Genomic DNA, 14279 nt, shown 5'->3' on the forward strand with positions numbered 1-14279 from the left:
CTAGACTGTAACGCGGTTATTTTAGAAACAATATACGTATACATAACAATCTTATATTTTGCAAGATAAATTCACCGTGAACAATAGGCGAAATTAGCATAGTCTGAAGTAATGATTTAATTTGCTATTGTGATATATGCAATAACTGAAAAGAAAATTGAAAGATTTTTCTATTTCCTATGTACGGCTTAAAATATAACTAGTTTTCGCCGAGGGCTTGGCTTGGTTGGCAAGTGATAGCCGTAAGAAAAGTAGCCTATGTCGTAAGTTTCATCGAATTCAATTTACCGTGAAAGAGTAACAGATGGACAGTCGGCGTTACTTTCGCATTAATAATATTAGTATAGACTGTGCGGCAATCATTTTTAATTTATTTTATTTTGTTTCAGATGACAGCAGCAGAGAAAAAGTTAAATCAGAAAACGAGGTAAGGTTACCGTATATATGTAATTTTATTTAAGGATTAGCGATCTAACCTGGCTTCGCACGGGTGATCAATTAATATAATTATAATATGGTATGTAATTTATACCTTAATACATTTAGTAATACTGATATTTTGTACCAGTGAATACATATTAGAATTTTAATATAATCAAATGTTATATATATGTACGTATATAGCGAAATACCACTCACTGGTTAATCACGAAATCTCAGAAACTACAAGACTTACAAACTTAAAATTTGGCAAGTAGGTTCCTTATTGGGTAAAATGGGGGTTGGAGTTTTGTGTATTATAAATTTCGCGCGGGTAGCGCAGTTTCAGCTAGTAAATAATAAGTGAAGAAGCTGAACCTTTGAATATTAGCGCAGAATAAGAATATGTGGTAACAATTTTAATATAAATAATATAAATGCAGAACACATTTTTAATACTTAGTATTGTTGTGTTCCGATTTAAGGGTGTTTGAGCCAATGTAACTACAGGGACTTAACATCTTAATTGTTATGAGGAATGATTAATAATATTTCTGACTGTACCAATGTCTATGGTTACCACCGCGTAACATCAGGTGGCACTTTTACGAGCCCGACAAAGAAATAAAAAAAAAGTACCAAGTCATGAGTAAAACAAAAATGGTGTATATAACTGTAGATCTTGCTTATGATTGTCGGTATTCTAAAAAGGTTCTAAGTTGAGTTGTTCGTCCCACCGCGTATTACCATTTTGTCCGCATACAAGGTCTTAGTTGGAAGCCTTTATTTGGCTTTTCAGGGTTTATTTGCGAAATGAAATTCCGAGAACTTTAGCGAAACTCATACGAATTGGAATAAAATAGGTGACTCTGTCGCTGTAAAATGTTATTCAAATGTGGATCAATCGTATTTCGAAATTAGTTTTTATATAATACTAAGTTGTATTTATTTATATATAACATGTTGTTTAATGAATATTTAATAATTAAACATTTGTCTCTTTCTGTCATAATTGATTTGACATTCGAACGAAGAAGATAGGACTTTAAGTGTCGTAACAAAAAACAGATAAAAGTAAATTTAGAGAAATTTAACAAGAATTATTAAATAAATCAGGAAAAGAAACAGAAGGGACCTGTTTTCTCTGATCAGAGATTTCCAGAGCTCCCCAGCAGGGCCTGTAAAATTTAATGTATTAAATAGAATTATACTCCATCCGAATATAAGATTAAATAAAGGTACGGTTTTTTAAAATGACATCAGATAAAATAATTAGGTCGCCGTGATCACCAAGCCCTGTACTTCATCATTATCTAATCTTCTAAAATTGAAGATAAAGAAATTAAACTTTGTACACTTGACTAGCTATTGTCCGAGTAGCTTCTGTTTATTTTCAAATTAAAAGTCGTGATCACTGTTTTTATTTTGTGCGATTATCAAGCAAAATCGTGACAACTGAGATATTAAAAAATCTTGAAACAACTATTATTAGTATTCAGTCGAAAATATTTTTTTCGCTTTCCTTTTACAACAGCAAGATTAATTGAATACGTTACCAAATTCTAATCTTCTCCTCAAAGGGAGAGCCTTAGCTCAGCAATGGGAAATTTACAGGCTGCTAATGTATGTAATGTATGTATGATACAAATACTTTAACTTTCTCTGTATATATCCTTCATAGTTATTCTTAGATCCACTTAAAAGACAGGTATTTGACAAACTTGATATTTCTAACGTTAAAATAAATGAAAAGTTATTTTATACAGCGTCGTCGGTTAATCTTATAATCTAAAATTCAAAGCCTCTACCGTAAATTCTAATAATAAAATGTAGTGTCAGTTTGACGACGTGGAAACGATAGAATGATTAAATAATTGTGAATTGTTAGTTTATTTTTGCTCCGGTTATCGAGAGCTCGTAATCGAAATTTATGTTTCGACCACCCGATCCGTGCGGGTTACATCCCAAGATTTACTGCCTGTACTGATCGGTGTTTCAGCACTGCATTCCGTTACGATTTAAGTCTTGTTTCATTTTTAATTCGTTTAATTTATAGTTTGTTAAGTGTTGTTATTAAATGATTCGAGAGGGGTTCGATTTTTAATTTCTTTCGTATGCCAAATGTCGGAAATTAATGTTTCTCTGTCATATATCATATTATTCTTATTAACTAATATTCCATGAAGTTAGTTTTGATGATCGGATATAAGTTTAGGAGGACTAGTACAGTAACATTAACTTCCTACAGGCTGTGATAGTCGTATAGCAACGCGTTTATTTATGAAATAACATAAAAATCATGATTTTATTTATATTTATTTAGAGAAAATACATATTTTAATAAAGATGACATAAAATAATATATTAGTTAAAGGTTGGAGAATGATTGCTTAGAAGTTAGACAACGTGTCCTCGAGAGCCAAGTGCAACGGGACTAGCAAAGTACGTACAATCCCAACCATCAGTCTTGTTGATTAGCGATAACTAGACTCTGTGGGAAATCTCCCCAGTCAGATGTATATCACGATGGGATTATGTTTCAAACAAGGGAACTAGTTCTGTCATAAAGGGAGTATACCTAAAACATTTTTTGTGATCTTTGCAGTGACATAATCGAAGCGGTATAAACGCTTAAAAATTGAGATGTAGATTAATAAGTTAACAAAAAAAAAAAATAAGATCGTCTAGAAATTACTGTCTGGTATTTCTATTTTGGTTTAAAGTCACTTTACGCTTAATTGTTTTGTTTGTGTCTCGAAAGATTATTTAATAAAAAAACGCCAAGCGAATCTTACGTACGTACTAAAATTGTCCTCTAAGGATTGGTTAATGCAACTAGTTCTCAAGGATACGCACAATCAGAGTTCAATCACACAGCTTGCGGTGAATGAAATGAAACCCAGCCGAACACAAGAGCACATTCCTTCTCAGATTCCAAGGACCATGTCGAGGCTTTACAAAATGGTGACGTTGTGCTGTGTATTGCAGGAACCTTGCAAAGGAAACAACACGATTTAGCACCCGCCCGGCTACTTTTTGCGATAAGAATCGATCGGGCGAAAGTAAACCGATTATTACTTGTAACCATATCGGATTATGATATTTATTTCTGCTCTTTATCATAAGACCGCCTTCTTCTAGATCGTCTAATTTTGTACAATATTTTATCTTACAAGTTTATGTTTAATTTTTAGAAAGTGTTTCATGACATAATAACATATTATGTTTTACAGCTCTCACTGTGCATTTAAATTAACTAAAAATGATATTGTGACTTTTCCAAAATATTGTAATGTGATCAAGAAATAAATTAATTGTATTATTAATTAAACTTTCTTTTTTTTAAATATTTTAAGTGAACGTTTTTTTGACGTCGTCCATAGCTATATATGAATCATAATTTGTTATAATAAATAATAATGTTTACATAATATTATAACGCAAAGCTGCATATGAAGTTACTCGTACTAGTCGGTGCAAATAATAGGAAATTTTAACTTTCGAAGCGTTGGTCCAGACCGATGACAGAATATACAACTGATGAATTTGGTAATTGACATCGTTGTCCCGTTATTATTCACAAAGTAGGCTTTTACTAAGTAAATTATCGCTCGTATTAAACGAGCCACTTCGTCGATTACTGTCGGAACCCGTTCGCAACTGGTTTGTGCATTAGCTCTGACATAGAAGCCTTATTAACTGATTAAATACACTGTTTGGCTTATATGCTATTAGCGACACATCGGACACCGAACGAGAGTAACTTGTAACATTATGATCTTAACGTACTGTATATCTTTTGAGTTATCTTTAGTAGATAATGTCGTTGCTACGTCGTCGATTTTAATTTCAATAATTGTCTTGTTCTAAATCACGCTAATAATATAAAGCGTTGGATTCACTTAAGGTTGCTAATAAGAGCCTCTATGAATTTGTTTGTTTGGTTTTCTTGTATGAAATAGGTTACGTAAATTTATTTGCTATGAGAGATTTGAATATATATTTATCTTTTATAATTATTATTAATCAATATATCGATTCGGAACTGTTTATTTATTTTTGTATTGGTACATTAAATTGTAGTGAGAGCCAATGCGTATAGCTTCGTGGCAGAAGAAGAAGTTAATATTTTATCAAGTGTGTTACTTGAGCGCTTGAACTTAACTGAAACGAAGCCGCAAACCATTTCAAAAGTGGGGGAAAACTTTTTTTACGCCATTTGGCATGAATTCAAACCTTGATTTACGCAAGAGTCTGGAGCTCGCTTTAAGTTTTCAAAAATGTTCATACATAAGGAGAAATATAGATTTTATTTATTTATTGGGACCAATGAGTTGTACACATAGTCCTTGGTACGATGTTTGGTACTAGGTAGTTATAAAATATGTTGAACCAACTTAATAATTATAAATATAGTTGCCAAAATGAGGCGATTTTTATTTCGTTCGTAAAGCACTCTCCGATGTTTTACATCATGAGTCGTACAAGTGCTTAGATTACACAATCAAGACTTGCTATTGTTTAACTTATATTGATATTTATTTTATACAAATATACTTAAACATATTTTGAATAAGAGTTTATTTGTTTTACAATTAGTCCTGCATTATTCTTTTGTTTCGTAATCAGTCTGTTGATTTGACATTGTGATCAGTGATTCTCTTAACAAATGATGTAACATTACCGTCCGCTGCGATCGCTATTTCCTCATTTTAATTGTTTCCTGTAATACAATGGGCGGTTGTTTTTAAAATCACATTAATATACGTTTTGTTTAATACAAAATCGAGTTTACATACACCACTTGGCTAATATCGAAATTAAATTATCATTAAATTATAATTTCTACTTACTTGTATTCTTGCGAAACCTATTTTAAGATATTTAATGATAAGATACCGATATATTATTATATAAATATTACAAAATTATAATTATACTGAGAAGATTGATACATCGTGCATATGGCAACGCCTGAACGAACAGAAGAACGAATGATATGAATATTTGTAATAACCATAACCTACTATTTAAGAAGGTACATTAAATGATTTTTCAATCTCAAAATCTATCAGTTATTATACGTATTAGATATTGTTCGTGCATTACAGTTCTTAAGCGTAATAAGTGCTTTACACTTCTAGCAATATTAGTGCCTATGGACGAAGACGAACACAAGCCACTTACCATCAGATGAGTCTTTTGCTGGAAATTGAAATATCTCTTGCTTTTATGGAAAGTAATCGAATGGGTATTAGAAGCAATAATATTGTAATTTCTAATCATGTTCTGAACACTATTCGACGTGGTATGTTTTATTCTCGCCTTGGTTTTCTTCGTCTCAATACTTGTTACTATTGATTAAGACAGCTTGGATTTTGGGCATCCGTGAAATGCATCCCATTTCTTTCTCCATGTACATACCAGTTATGGACCGTTTTTACTCGGAACACGAACGATTAAAAATGGGTGATTTTAAATATTAAAATTATAGGATACTACAAAACCAAAAACACATTCGCGACGCGTATTATTATACATAATAAAAAAACGCCAATCCGTTATAGATATGCTATAAAAATTTACTAACATCGGTCAGATTGAACCGCAAGTTCGTGAGAAAATTCTAACTACACATTGAATCGTCTAAAGCATCGAGACAAGTATTTAATTGGAAAGATAATTTAGTAGGTTTTGTCCCACGACTTGACGTCCTTAATGATGTTTAAATTGCCCGCAAAGGGTTTTTTATAACATTGGCCACGCATTTCGAACGTAATGCAGGAATGTATTAAGGATCAACATTAGATATTTATGAAATATTTTCATTAATCAAATAAATGTCTAGTATCCGTCATTAATTATTATTATCTATGTTGCAATATACGCAGCCTCTATGGTCAAACTACTCTATGTATTTAAGGAATTGTTGTTAGTTTTTTTTTTCGAATATTTGATTTTATTTGTATAATTTTCAGAGAAATACTAAACCTGTTTTGTCAGTACGATATAATCAAACGATGAAGTGCGTAGACGTGTATTTATATTTTCTCGTACGAAATATTGTAATTACTTTAATAATTGTAAATAGTATATGTACTAAAATTTGCTTAAATGGTTACAATTTACATTTTATGGCCCATTAAGTCGTAATACTTGTAAGCATAAAGCGTATGATGGAATTCGTACAGTTGCGATGAAAATTGCTAAAATAATAACCGCACATCGCAACAGCCTTAACAAAGTTAAGTTAGCATTGAAATAATATAATAAGATATGAGTTTAACATTCGAGTTTTAAAAGAATTTTAATGAATATTAGTAGAAGCTGCTTAATTTTCGCATTGACTGTACAATGTTTCCTAAACCTGTTACCTTGTCAAAGTAGGGCACTTTTATGTACAGCAATTACTTCTTACTTAATTTAGTAAATCATCTTTAACTAAGTAATGTAACTTGCATATAATTATGCTAAAGAATTTGAAATTACAACATAAACATTCTGTGTATACATACCTACACATATATATAATACATAAGTAATAATAATCGAGTTTATATTTTTAATTTTGTCCAATATTGAAAAACCCAAGTTTGAAAGTGACATTGTGCTGTTTATTTTAGTTTGTCAGCGGAAGCAATTATAAATGAGAGTTCTTATGAATAAATAAACGTAAAAACACTGCAAAAACAATAACTATATTTGACAAAAGATAAATATATATTTTTGATAAGGATAAACTATAAATCAAATAATAATAGTTATTGCACACCTGTATTCTTCTTAGTAAGTACAACTCTTATTCTTCTAAGTAATAACTTTATTTCAGAAAAGTAAGAAACCACGATCTAAGACCAGAGCGTCAACCATAATAACAAATATATATAATATATATCTATATCGATGTGATAAGTTGGCTCAGGCTTACGCGGAAGAAGAGTCCTTTAGATTCCCGATAAGTTAGCTCATTATATTTAACTGGTTGGGAGTTATGTCGATTGCCTGCAATCACTAACTTACGCGAGACCCCCGGGCACGTTCGTACTTGGCAACGTTTCGAAGCCTCATACTTAATTTATTACCTTACCAAGCATCAGTATTGTTTCTTGTACATTTTTCTCACGTTCATCCACTTGAATTTTATTTTGTGTAAATTTTTTGAGAGATTGTAACGAGATGATATCAATTTTATAATATTTATTAAGATTATGTGTTCATTGATTATTACTTTGCTAGCGTTCATACATTTTTAACAGTTAGTTGAAGTAGACCAAAGTTAATAATACTACTTCATGCAGATACTAAGAAATATTATCACGAGCGAATCTGCATTAATGCATAAGTTTTGTAGCAAATACAATAGTGGTAGAACCGTTACAAGATGATATAACTCCTAATAGGTTTCAGGGTATGGCTAGTAATCTGACTAACAGTTACTTAGCTCACCCTACGATCAATGACACGGACACAAAAACATGTAATTTATTTACAACATTCCTGAAATATGATTATATTACCAAGGTTGAGTGATTTCAGGTCTTTGAATAATTCCCGCAAGCGTTATAGATCTTCTATTAAATGACTTTGAAGATAATTAATCTCGTTAATCGGTAATAATGTATCTTTATCTTAATATTTAAATTTAACATATCGTACACATATAAATAAATCGAAGAATTTACATTCCGAACCGTGTGATAGATTTATATTAAAATTAACCTTCTAAAATGACTATACAAAAGTGCTTGTATGTGCATGTTTGATTAAAGTATATTTTGGTTTCGATTCTGGTTTTGATATGGTTCATTCTTTTATTTTGTAAAGTTGACGCTGAATAGGCGGTTACTTCGTGTATAGTACAGAAATCAGATTCCATATTTGTTTTTTTTTTACCATAAGCAACATTTGTCACACCCATTCAACTAAATTGGTTTTATGTATATGAATACCGTTTTCGGTATCTCTTTATCTCGGATCTGCAACAATGCAGTTTCTATTAATATTTTAAGGCATTATGCGATATTCGTCTTTGAGTTCTTTACTTTAAAGATCAATCTTAAATTCTGCGTCAGCATCAAAAATGTTGTCACTACATAGATACTTTGGGCTTACTATTGTACATTTGTCTAAGTGTCTCAAAGATCACTCCCACGGTCCCGAGCTTCGAATGGTAGTCCATTGTCCGCTCCAACTCCTTGAGATAATTCTTGACCTTGTTCCGAATTTGCAGTCCGTGGGCTATGATTACCATCACTATGGGATTGTTCTATTCGCGTGTAAATCACTTAAATTAATAGTTTTCTAATTCTTTATCTTTACTGATACAATAGACCTTATATTTAATGGAAAAGCAATTTGTGGATTATACTCCGTTGTAATGTATACTATTACGATTAAATGTTAAGTTTTCCAAAAGGTCGGTACGATCTACAAAACAATTTCAATAAACGTGTTCTCCTTAAGTGCCTAGTGCTTTTATATAAAAAAGACTAGAATATTATCAATTTGTTACAAATTTTGTTCATGCTTCTTATAAAACATGATAGATATCAATTAGTATCAATGCTTGCGTAATTATACTGATTACATTGCTACGGCGTGAATATCATCGGGCACGTATAAGTCAATGCGCTACGACGCCGCGTGCGCCTGCGCACGGTCAAGGCCAGCCGCTCGCTTTTTATTGGCGCGCGAAAGTTCAGCGCTCTCTTAGAAAAAGTGACTTAACACACGCCATATTATGACCATAGCATAGGTAACAAGACATAGAAGATAATATTCATAACTCACATGCTTCATACGTTCGAGTTCGTGTGGTTGTAATTTACTATTTTCGATTTTTCGATCATTCTTTACTGCATTCGGTTTATTTAATTAAATATTAAGCAATTCGAATAAAAGTTTTTGATCTTACTGCGGTCATTATTAAACGATTATTATACATAGTGCTTCAATATAACATTGGTTAAAATATAAAAAGGTAGTTTTGGTTCAAAAAATTATCACCGATTCTCTCATTGTCGATCTCTGATCCCCGATGCTCTGATTATCGATTTCACGGAGGATATACGGGCACGTGCGCTTGCTAGAGACTCATTACCGACAAACGACAGCGATTTTATTTTTAAACTTAAAATTAACCTTGTAAAACTTTAAACCTTCAGGACGTATATTCATATTTATGTGTACATTACTCGGATTTTAATTTATCACACTGCATATTTTATCAAAAGTAGAGACAGTTGTATCTGCCCCTGAATGAATGAATGGAATTGATTGGATAAGTTGTATAACGATTCATTAAGTAACTAAATTGTCCATCATCATCATCACCTTCCATTAATTTTAGTTATTACTGCCTACAACGCCCAAATACAATGAGGTACCAATTGCAATAAACACTTTTTTAAATAACCTCTTTAGTGTTCTTTATAAAGTGTTCCACCATCAACCGGCTTTTACAGGTATACACTTTATATAGCCGCTAATAAACCTCTCATAAATCAAGCAGCCACAGTATCAATTTCATCACGCCCATTTCACACAAATGGAGACCTTCGAATAGCATCGACACAGTTATACACCGGATCGGGGCCACGCATCTGAACACTTATCTAACGGTTGCAGACGCACCCTGACTATATTCTGTTATTCTATATATTACTGGTTTCTGGAGTAAAATCATAATCAGAACAAGATTTTGTTGTTAATAATCGGAAAATGTCGAACCTTAAACTACTTTAGTTTAGAAAAAGTTAAGGCCTAGGTTTAGGTCTATTATCAAGCTGAACGGCAGGATGATCGCATAGCATTGTGAAAGCCTTAGGTTTAAACCTGACCCCTTGGGCTATAGTTTGGATTGTCTAGTCATAATAGAATATTCGCACTTAGCTGGAAGGGGAAATAGGAGATAATAAGCAATGCCTTAACAACTAGTGCTAATATTCTTAAAAACAAAATATTCTTATTAGTTATATAAAATTCGGTCATTAATTGTGTGTTTTTTATAAATTTTATTAGTATCTATTCTATTCGTAGGCGGTGGAATGAAGAACCTAAACAATTCCTAAAATAAATAAGCAATTGATTATGACTTGATTTGTTCGAAGAAAGTCAGATAGACATTTTGTGTACAGTCGCAGAAAAAACATTGGTTATAGTGATCGTGAAGTATCTCCTAGTCTTAAAAGATATTGTTCGCATATAGATCATTAAACGTGGAAGTTGTTACGTGAACAAGACCGTGATGAAAGAGGAATAATCTCTTCCGTGGTTTGCTTTGCGGCGGAGACCACGTGACAATTGCTCCGTATCTAGGATCGTGTGACCAATCGACCGCGATATTTCCTCCATTCTTCGTATTTACACGGAAGAATGTTTAGTGACAAGCCGATACATAAGAACAGTTCATGATACTTCATAATCTCTTTTTACTGCGATGCAATTAAAAGTAGTGAGAGAAATACTGTTTGTATAATTGTATATTTTTCATGTGACGATGTTTGCAGAACTTTGCCTTATTTTTTTCTTGTAGCCTTTTTTATATCGATGTTTTAGTTATTGTTGTAGCATTTATGGCATATTAAACCATTGTTTTGGATATACTTCAGCAATCTCGCTGTGATATGAAAATTGAGTGAAATTGAAATCTCATTTGATTTGCCATTTGGAAGTTGATGTAAAGACTATTTCGACAAACTTTTAAGTTGCGATCTTCTACATCAAATATGAACTTAACTGTTGTAGGTTTTTAAAATCTTATTCAGATATCATTCATTTATTTATAAGGCCAGTGAAGTAGACAGATAAAAAAACTTGATTGACCAAGTGATATAAAATTTAAAAAAAAGTGCTTATTACTTCTTTTCTATGCCACATACGAGTAGGTACGTGTTAATTAAAATCAATGAATGACAAGAATGTGCTACACGTGCTCTTAGTAAATTAGTTCTTTGATGATAAAAAAAACCGATCCGCTACAGTAGTCTAGTTAGTAAAGTCTAATCGTGAACATAAATTGTACTATTTTATTACTTGTTTCATTGGACCATTGCCGTATGCGTTTCTGTTTTCCAAACGGGAATTGGAGAAAAAAAATAATTGTATGTATTAATATAATTTTATTTTGTTTCTTTTTAATGACTGTTAACGGAAAAGAAATGATATCGAAATATATTCAGCTGTTTGAAAATGGTGACCTCTTTAATTTTGTTGTTATCGAATTTTAAATGTTAAAAAGTAACCGGTTACGTTTATTGTTATTGCGATTCATCTTTGATTGATCAAAAACAGGTTGGTCGCGGCGACCGTTAAAATCCGTTGCCGATCGGTTAGTAGCTTATGATAATTTCAAACGTCCGATCTGTTTTTTTTTTTTGTATCCTAATAGGCAAACATCTCGAGTTTTTTTTTGTTTGATTACATTACGCCTTCACGGTTATATTAAAAGATTTACATGCTTTTAAACTTAAAATTTAATTGGAGGCACTAGTTTTTTTATTCCGTGATAAAATCTTGTTCTTAATTATCGGCTCGTTTCCTTCGTTAGTTTTGAATGTATCGATCGCTACTTTTTCCAATCTTTGTTTTGTATGCATCGGTGACACCAAAGGCAGAATGCGCTTTCTATCGTCTCTCTGTTGTCGCCGATAGTGTCGCCTCTTTATCGACAACGGCATCTGTTTTCGCTCCTTTGTCTGCTTAGAGTTTATCGTTAATTTGCGAAACGTGGGAAACATTAACATTACCACCGTTTGATGATTCTTAATGATTAAATTTATCTTTACTAACTATTAGGCAAATCCACATGTCGTTTAGTCACTTAACTCCTTTGTTACGTGTTGTTTAGTTTTATTATCTTTAATAAAATCTATATTATTTATAGTGTATTTAGTTTTGATGTTTTACGATGCTTTAAGATAACTTGTCAATAACGGACTATAATCTTATCAAACTACTTATATATTGCCGCAACGAAATTTTACGTAATAATAAGGTTAATGTTAAAATCGAAATAATTAAGATTGTTAATCGATAAAAAGTTTTTACTATAAATTGGGTCGATAAGTCTTATAATTAATTAACATTAAAATAACATATCACAACGTTTTTCAAGTTACATGTGAAAAAAAGTACATATATGCTTTTGACTAATAAAGAGTTCTGACATCTAAATCCTGAAGCTAATGCTCGGTGTTTACCACAAAAATTATTTGTCATCGAAACTGAACCAACATGTAAAAATTTCAACTCCGTATGATAAGAGAAAATGCTTCTTATTTAGATTGCTAGATTTAACTAAAATTAACTGTCAAACAAAAGGCTTCTAACAAGGAAAAAATTATGGAACAGTAGTAAATGATATTATCAAATAAGTTATATACAAATTATACTTAAAATCAAAATACTTATCTGAAGCTTAAGCATAAATCAATTAGCAATAAATATAAGACACGCGATAATACAATTGTCATTTACAATAAGTTCAACCGGTCTCAGCTATTACCACCGGTGAAGGAATGCGATGGTAGCTTGTTATTTCAGTATCGGCGTTTGTTTTGTAACAGGACATAATACCTTCCATCATACCACGCGTGTACGGTGATTACCGTTTTTGCGACACGCATCTGCCGGCTTGGAATGTCCGCAAGATGTGTCGCAGCTGATATAATTAATTTACCGATGTTTTTGCGTTCATCCATATTATTGGTTCGTCAATTAGACAAATATTCTGTCATTTAAATTAAATTCTTAATGTTGATGAGTTTCTTCAGCTTTTAACTTATGTAGATATGATGTTATTTAGTATAGTAGTTTTAATATTTCTATGAAGAATGAAATGACGGTATATTTATTTACTTTGTTATAATTATACATATAAGAATAACTATGTTATTGAAAAAAAATGTTCGTGTCGTTAAAATCATAATAAACAGATTCACTTCAAATGATACTAATCTGCTTTATAATAATAATTATATTCGAACCATTTAATTATTACGTAAATAATTTTATGAAAATTAGTGTAATTTAGTTCATAGCAGTAGTTTTAATGGTAGACCGTACAAGCGTTAAAAATGATATTTAATTTTGTTCATTTTGTATCGAGATTATGCGAAAACCGAAACTCTCATGTAAATATTAAAAGAATATCCGTAGAAAGTATTAAGATGGTCCCGTAATTTTCATAATACTGTGGATTGTGGGACGACGAATTACTATACGATTACTTAAGCAATTAACGACTATCTTGTGATTCAGTAAAACTTAATTTTATACTATCGTCTTTGGACTAAGAACTGAGAACTACATACGTACTTTGGCTAAGCATCGGAGGCACGTAACTTATAGAAACTCGTGGCTGTTTTGACTTCCATACCAATGGTTGGTTATTATACTACTCTTCGAACAGTACAGCATGTTCTGTCTACGGGTACTATAAATGCGGAAGTGTGTCTGTCTTTTATCGAGCATTTTGAATAATTATGCTTTTTTGTTCCTCGGCTGTGCTCTATGTTAATTTATTTTTATATTCTGATTCAGGTATTTCTCTTTTAGTTTGTAATTTTATAATTCCAACATCAATAAACTATGATTTATAAATTAGATCATATTTAAAAATGCCGATTGGTCTAGTTTCGTTCTTATTCTCATCGTTTTAACAAGTATTAATTCTTGTAAACGTTGGAATATTTATATAAACAGCATCTTGAATCGAAGCTGACAACGCTAGGAGGGTATTATTAACTTTCAATAATTATAGGTCTGAACGTCAGATGCCTAAGCAAAACCTAAGAGTCATGCACGCCCAGGAAAGAAAAGGCAACGCCTACTTTGATATGCAATTATTTGATGAAATA

At 31.7% G+C, this 14279-nt stretch overlaps 1 protein-coding gene across 4 annotated transcripts in view; it reads left to right on the forward strand.

Moving 5' to 3' along the window:
• LOC125077080 (protein spire) overlaps window positions 1-14279 on the forward strand; it is a 145228-nt gene that overhangs the window by 35938 nt on the left and 95011 nt on the right. For all 4 annotated transcript variants that reach the window (XM_047688874.1, XM_047688875.1, XM_047688877.1 and 1 more), the window contains exon 2: window positions 390-427. In XM_047688874.1, the coding sequence (XP_047544830.1) occupies window positions 390-427 (38 nt within the window). The remainder of the gene's footprint in view (window positions 1-389; window positions 428-14279) is intronic.

This window comes from Vanessa atalanta, chromosome 3 (assembly GCF_905147765.1).
Source record: "Vanessa atalanta chromosome 3, ilVanAtal1.2, whole genome shotgun sequence".
NCBI lineage: Eukaryota > Metazoa > Arthropoda > Insecta > Lepidoptera > Nymphalidae > Vanessa > Vanessa atalanta.